Source organism: Rhinolophus hipposideros (assembly GCF_964194185.1).
Source record: "Rhinolophus hipposideros genome assembly, chromosome: 4".
In the NCBI taxonomy this organism is placed as follows: domain Eukaryota; kingdom Metazoa; phylum Chordata; class Mammalia; order Chiroptera; family Rhinolophidae; genus Rhinolophus; species Rhinolophus hipposideros.
In genome coordinates this window covers 51,462,741-51,470,105 of record NC_138050.1, presented here as the reverse complement: position 1 = coordinate 51,470,105, position 7,365 = coordinate 51,462,741, and the positions used below count along the sequence as shown (strand labels likewise).

The 7,365-nt window shown below is 41.9% G+C and overlaps 1 protein-coding gene across 5 annotated transcripts in view; it reads right to left on the bottom strand.

The window, feature by feature from the left end:
• Positions 1-1,838: 1,838 nt before the first annotated feature.
• The window catches only part of DCUN1D2 (defective in cullin neddylation 1 domain containing 2), a 30,809-nt gene continuing 25,282 nt past the window's right edge, over positions 1,839-7,365 (bottom strand). For all 5 annotated transcript variants that reach the window (XM_081047086.1, XM_081047083.1, XM_081047082.1 and 2 more), the window contains 3 exons: positions 7,118-7,200; positions 5,314-5,410; positions 1,839-3,918 (listed from right to left, as the gene is read on the bottom strand). In XM_081047086.1, the coding sequence (XP_080903212.1) occupies positions 3,830-3,918; positions 5,314-5,410; positions 7,118-7,200 (269 nt within the window). In that variant the 3' untranslated portion in view covers positions 1,839-3,829. The remainder of the gene's footprint in view (positions 3,919-5,313; positions 5,411-7,117; positions 7,201-7,365) is intronic.

Below are 7,365 nucleotides of genomic sequence, written 5' to 3'. Positions count from 1 at the left end.
CTTTGAAGCAGTGAATCTTTGCACAGTATTCCTGAAGAAATGCCTGCATTTTTAGAGCTTCAAGGTGTCATTCACACATCACGAAATTCACCCGTGTTCAGTGCACAGTATGACGAGCTTGTGTACAGGTGCACTGCTGTGCGACTGTTACCACAGACCAGCTTTAGAACACTCTGTCACCCCAAAGTCCCTTTGCCCATCTACTCCGTTGTCCCACCACACCCCCCAAGCACTTAACTCACCTACTTTGTCTGTTTTCCTTCCCTAGAATTTCAAATAAATGGAATCATACACTATATGGCCTTTTGCGTCTGGCTTATTAGCGTAATGTTGAAATTCTTCCATTACATCCATGGTTTTGTTATTTGGAAAACTTTTGGGGGGATTGTTTATGACAGAAAACTTAGAAAATGCAAAATGTAAAGAAACAAAGCTCTTCTAGCTCCAGTGTGAAAGATTATGAAGTGTTCTAATAATTCAACGTTCAACAAAAGGTTTTCTAAATAACCAGACTTGAGGTTGCAAAGTGTGAGAACCTCACTCAGTGGCACCCATGCTGGCGCCATCATCAGGCTTCCTGAATTTAATCACCCTGCCAACTCACGGGGAAGAACCTTCAAAGTTATGAAGAGGCTGGGGGGAAAGCAGGGGTCTTGATTTGAAATAAGGACTTAAAAAAGCGGTCCATCTTGCTGTTCCCCAACCCCTGGAGAGTGACAGTGTCCAAAGTGCTTTCCCTTTGTCCCCTGGAACCTTGTTATACATTAGACCAGGAGAAGTGAGAGGGCGTCACACCTGGGCTTAAGTTACACATCTGATAAAAACGAAATTTCTTTTAATAATAACAAGCTGCATTTAAATGAACATATAGCATTGTTAAAAATGAGGTTCTGGAGTATTATTCCAGCTAGCATAATTCTGAGAGATTCGGAGACAAATAGTCCGTCAAAACCAGCACAGATGGTCCTGGGTTACTGGGTATGCGGGTTCCCTACCCAACAGGACTAGGCAGACAACAGCAGCCCTAATTTAGACAACTACCACCATAGGGAGCGTCATCATTTGGCAGAAATATTTGTTGTTGAGGGCAGATGTACAGTGTAGGCCTGTTTTTTTTTTGCTTATTCTGAGGCAGTGGAAATCTTTATCGAAGATGCTAAGAGCAACTCCTTACTATTTGGCCTGTGTCAGAAAATAGGAGGAGGTGAGATGAGTTCACTGATTTGTTTAATATTTACTGAGCCCCGACTGTATGCTACCAACTATGGATATAGCAACAAAAAGAAAAAAATCTACCCTTGCCTCCATGGAGCATGACGTCTTGAGAGGTGTATAATATTACATCTAAACTTTTACTGAGTTAAAATAACACAATGAAATGTATTATGTCACCAAGGCAGAAAGAGATGATGTCTATTCCAGAAATTCTTGGCAGGCACTCTATAAAGGCACCGGTAACATATATTTATTAAACCTACTGTGCTTGGTTAATTTGTGTATTTTCACTATACTTATAGCTTGCATTTCAGTGTATTTTGGTTATATAATTCCTATCAACTCAAGGGCTGTATGAGATCTTTAATTTTTCACATGGAAACCACCATATTTAGCACACTATGCGATTCTGAAAAAGAAAACGAAATGACTGAAGCTATCAATTTGGGGACATGCTCATTTGACTAGGGTGGTAGGCTGTGCACAGGCGGGAATGTTCCTGCAGGGGCTAGTTTACTGTGCTTTAGAAGTGGCTTTCCTGTCAGTTCCATGACAAGATCAAGACCCTGACATCTAGTGGTGAGTACGTGAGCAACCAAAAATAGAATTAAAATAACAGAACACCAGAGAAAATAATTTATTTTAATGTTTCCAAAGTTCTTAGCACTTTCACAGCATGCATGACTTAAATGTATAATAATAGAAGAAAAAGAAACCCACAATTTTTTGAAGAGCCTTTGTCCGATGACTAATGTTTTGATATCTATTGATAAACGAGTGCAGAAAACATTTTTCCCCATGTAATTTTAATCTGAAGAATAAGAGTCCCAGACCTCTACAATTTATACAGGGTTATCTGAGTTCTAGGACCTTCTCTGAGTAGAACACTTACATGTCAAGAATACATGAAGCCCTGAAGGACGCTTCAAAATTGTTGAGGTTTCTATTAAAGCTAGCTTTTCTTATATAAAATAAATGCTCTCTTAGAATCACAGACTTACAGGTAGAGATGACCCCACTTTGCCTTTTGCAGACATAGCAGTGGAGGTCTGGGAGAGGTGAAATGACTTACCTGGGTCCTGCACCTAGTTTGGGGCTGGGGGCCCCAGCCTAGACTGTGATCTCTAAGCCTCCGCCCCTTTCCAATCCCCCACGGCCTGCTGCCCTCTTTGAAAGATTTCTATTCAAAAATATAAATAGCTCACATATAGTAAGTCTAGGCAAACCTCATGGTATACATGGGTGCTTCCTAAACCACAGAGTGAATCGCATTTTTGAAAGTCAAATCAAACTATACATTTTAGGCACACTTCCTGTTTACAAGAAGTCTGAAGTGAATTTTCTCTCTCCCGTGAAATAACCTCAACTTATCTGTCTCATAAACTGGGTTGTGGGTGGCCAGCAGGCACATTTGTGACGTGAAGGTCTTTCAAATCTGAGGTAGGGTCCACACAGTGACCTTCAAAACTCTACACAGAGCTTTTCCAAAAGAGCAGGTGCGTCGCAGGCCTCTGGCCTTTGGACTACACCCCATTTATCCATGTTGTCCTGGACGGTCGTCTCTGACAAGGCAAACACCAGAGAAATCAGATGGCAATGTGAGGCCAACACAGACTTCAGCGCGTGAATGACATGAAGGTTTCCGGTTTGGTTGGTTGTTTTGGACAATGATGTGTATTTTAGCTTCCAAATGTGCACAACCACACAAAGGGCTGGACGGTGGACACTGTGGATGTTACACACAGTTGAAAGGAACCAACTTACTTGATTTTTTAAATCTCTATAATTCGTCATTCATAAAAGAAATATTTTTCATGGAAAATGTCTTTTTAAATGTAATAAAATACATTTTTTAAAAAGCATACTTTACGAAACTTCTTAGGAAGTTCAAATGACATTATTAAAAGTAAAATAGACCTGTTGACTTGTAAACAGTTTAAAATAAAACTTCCCTGGAATCACATACTACACGTGCCATCGCTGTGCAAACTGTAATGTCTATTAAAAACTATAAAATGATTTTCAGATGAACATCTAGAGAAAATTAAAGGAAAAATAGATCTGGTAAATCTAGATATTTGATAATTCAAAAAATATAAATCTTGAATTCCTGGCACCAAGTTTAAAAAATGTTAGAATCCACGACAAGATCTTCTTCTTTTGGGCACATTTTAAACAGCTTTGACTTGTATAAAAATACAACATCCTACCAAGGACACAAATACTATTTTGTTTTGTTTTTTAAGTATAATTACATAGAATTCAGCAGAGTATGGTAACTGCTGGTGTTCACCTTAAATCATGAATTAACAGCATGCTCTGCAGTCCTGCAAACAGGCTCTAGGTTACTTTTTTATAAATATAAAAATCATGCAGAAATCTCTTAAAGCAGCAGCTATGTGACCCATCGCCAGACATTCTGAAGCAGCTCTCTCCTGAGGGTCTCCGTACGGTGTCCAAAACCAGCCACCCTTTTCTTTAAGCAGAGTGAGATGGTCATTCCAGTTTCATGACTGGTCAAGGACGACTTCTGAAATCGGTGACACATGTGCACAGTAACTGAGCAAAATGTCTCCTTGCAGGACGCAGTCCATTTTCTAATCCTAGTCCATCTTCATTTTCCGCCTAGAAAGGGCTGTTTACCACCCGTGACTACTGGCCGTGCGTATTCTACAAAATCATCTATAAGAACAGGCCAGGCTCCTAAAGGAAAACAAACAGGTTTTTAAAAATTAATGTTTTAGAGCAATACTTTTATATTCAAAGCACTTTTTTCATCATCCAACATTTACATCTCAAGAACTCCAATGATTTTAAGTTTCAGTTAACAGCTCAAGTTACCTATTTCTTCCACTCCAGCCAGCCCAGGGCTGGCAGGTACTGTGTGCTCGTGTGGACATGGCTCTCTAACGAGGGCGGCACAGAGGGCTAGCTGGCCCTCGTGTTCCCACTGCAGCCTTATGGCCCTCAGCCCCTGCACCAGGCTGTCAGGAACAAACAGAGGACCCTCTGCCTTCCCAGGCTGAGAGATGCCGCCCCTTTCCTCCTGAGTTCTGGCTCCTAGGGGTGCTGTTTTCTCCCTGAGCTGTGCCTCCTCCCCCAGTCCAAGTGGCCCCCTTTTAAAGGCCCGGATGCTCAGAAACCATGCAGTGGCCAACCGTACACTCACTGCTGTACATGTTGGCTCTTTTTTATGTCGATGTGCCGTGTCTCACCCACCATAGCTAAAGCTCCTGGAAGCAGGGCTTCTGTCTGAATTCAACCATATTTACCCACTGATTTGACACATACTGACGAGGTGCCTCCTTTGTGCTAGCGGGGTGTGACGTGCTGAGGACACAGAGAGACAGACTCTATGCCAACAATTACCACCAGGGTGGAGAGCGCTGTCACTGAAGAGCCTTCACTTTCTAGAACAAAGACGAGTGATGAGGAGGCTGCCCAGGGGGTTACCTCCTAGCTGGGCACGGAGGAAGCAGGCAGTACGTGGGGTCCGGACACTGCGCATTCCTTCCCTAACGTAACAGAGCGCCCAGTGAGCAGCAGGCATTCAGTGTTCCCTGACTGAGTGTCCTGAAACATTTGGGGTTTGGGACTACTAAATATGTGATTATGCTCATGGAAATAAACAAATACTGGAATCATCAAATAAGCTTAAATAGCCTAACAACCTACAGCATCGAACGGGCTTATGCACTTGGAGCAGTGATTTCCAAACACCTCTCTACTGTATGGTTCTGCCACAGGGCTCTCTGCATGTCCGTTTTTGAAATGCTTTAGTTTAGGGAACTGTCTTCTTGATTTAAATAAATACGAAGCCCTATTTTTCTTTTGTGTGATTTATAAGACATAATAAAATGGATATTATTATTATTATTATTATTATTATCATCATTACTCCCATTTCACTGATGGGGTAAGGCCAGGAGTCAAGTGGAACCACTTTGACCCTAGGGTTTGTATTGTTGTCACTGTCCTACACTCTAGGTAGGACCTGTCTGATCCACTGTCTGTATCTACCATCACTGTCCTATGCTAATGGGGCAGGACAAGGTAGCATACATATCAGCATCTCTGCCCATCATCTGCAACTCGTACCTTCTTCGTCATAGTTAGACATGTCATCTGCAATCATATTTCCAAAATCTAGCAGAAGATTCCATGTGTCCCTTGGAATTGATCTTTTGTGATGTTCCTAATACAGAAGAGAAAAACAACAACAAGATTTAAGATACAGACTTAACTGTCAGCTCTCCTAGTGGCCTAGTTATCTCAGTACAGAATTTAATGAGAAATAAGGATCAGAAGAAAATTGTTAAACGTTAAAAATAGTGCTTTGGATAAATGTGAAGAGCTACATAATACTAATGTGCAAACATAGAAAGTAGACATTTAAAAAAAACATTTAAAATATTAAAATGCAAAGATTATAAACTCCTGTCAAACAGAAGGGCAGCATTTTAAATCTCTTTCCCTAACCCCCAAATCAAATTAGAAACAATGCAGGACAATAGGCTAGTTGTATTTTGACACATAATTTTTCTATATACTAGGTAGTTCTTACAATGTGTTGGGACAATTTTCTGTAAACATCTTTGTTATTTAATATGTCAGATATACCAAAAATATACCAACATCTATGTTCTATTATTTACCATCCAGCTGCAGGAGGAGGGTGTAACCTGCAGCCCCTGGCATTTCTCTCTCATCCTGCTCTTTCTGCTTCCGGAGGTCCTCATCCTCCTGAAGTTTGCATTTATCATTCTCATGCCTGTCTTTGCACATATAGTAAGTACATGCACATATATTCATAAACACCTTATAAGATTGTCTTATGTTTTAAAACATTTATATAATGGCTACCAAATTGTATGTAGTCTTCTGCAACTTTTTGTTCCATTCAGCCCTGTGTTTGAAATGTATCCAGCCTGACGCCTGTAAATCTAGATGGATCCGTTGTCCCTGCTCTGCAGTTGTGTCCTCCTGCATTTACACGCTTGAGCTTTTCTCCACTCTCTGACTGATGGACAGTGCGGTTGTTCCCAGTGTGTTGTCGTTACAATGACCTGGGAGCTCTCCGACCGTCTTTGCACACATGTGCGCAGGTGCTCTGGGGAATGTCTGCAGTTGAGGTTACTAGCCACAAAAGTAGTAAGTCGTGGACCAGAGTAAATGTGACCTGTTGTTGAGAAGCTGAACCTAGGCATTCCCACACTACTCCAAGGAGGGCCTGAAAACACAAGTGCTCTGGATAGAAGGGCTGCCCTCGGCCAGGTTAGACTCTATGCTGCGAGGACGACAACCTCCGCTCACATTCACGGATGGAACTGACAAGGGAGAGGTGGGCACACTGATAGTATGATCACCTGTTTGGGAGCTGGGATGCTCCACGCACTTCAGATAGCCCACAGCCGCACCTGCTCCCCTGACTTCATGCCAGAAGGACCCCTCTCACTAAGAAGGTGCAGCGCGACTGGGAAGTCTGCCTCTAGCACAGATGGCTCTCGCCTAATGGGGCCAGCTGTGCCCTCTTTTCCTTCTAAGCCTCATAAAATACATCTTAAAATGGTATCAGACTGTGAACCCACACACAATGGCAGGGTTTCACTGGACAAGGGATACAATCCATCATCTGAAACCCCAACCTAGAAGTTGGCAGCCTGGAGCCACTTTCGAAGTCAGGCTTGGAGCAGCCCAACCTAAAACTCAGCGGCTACATGCTCTGCAGGTGACAAAACTATGTGGTGACTTGTAGGCTATCTGGTGGATCTCTGTATAGCACTTCTCTTTTACCACAATGCCCACATGCGATACTTTGGTTAGGTAATATGGATAGCCATATAACCTGCAGACCGCCCTCTTCACACTGGGCACACACAGCAAGAAGCAGGGGGACACTTACCAATAAAAAGGTGTTCCAAAGATCTAAAAACTTAAACCTTCCAGATAATACTAAATTCCAATATGCAACCGCCATTTCTAAATCTGGCAAAAAAGAAAGAGCAGTTAATAAATCCCAATTATTTTTTCCACTGCACAAAAAACGACCACTTCTTAGCACACTGATAATTCACTTACTCAATAAAATTCAGCAGTTCTTACCCAAGAGTAATACGAGGCCTAATCGAAGTGTTCTGAAATTGTATGTAA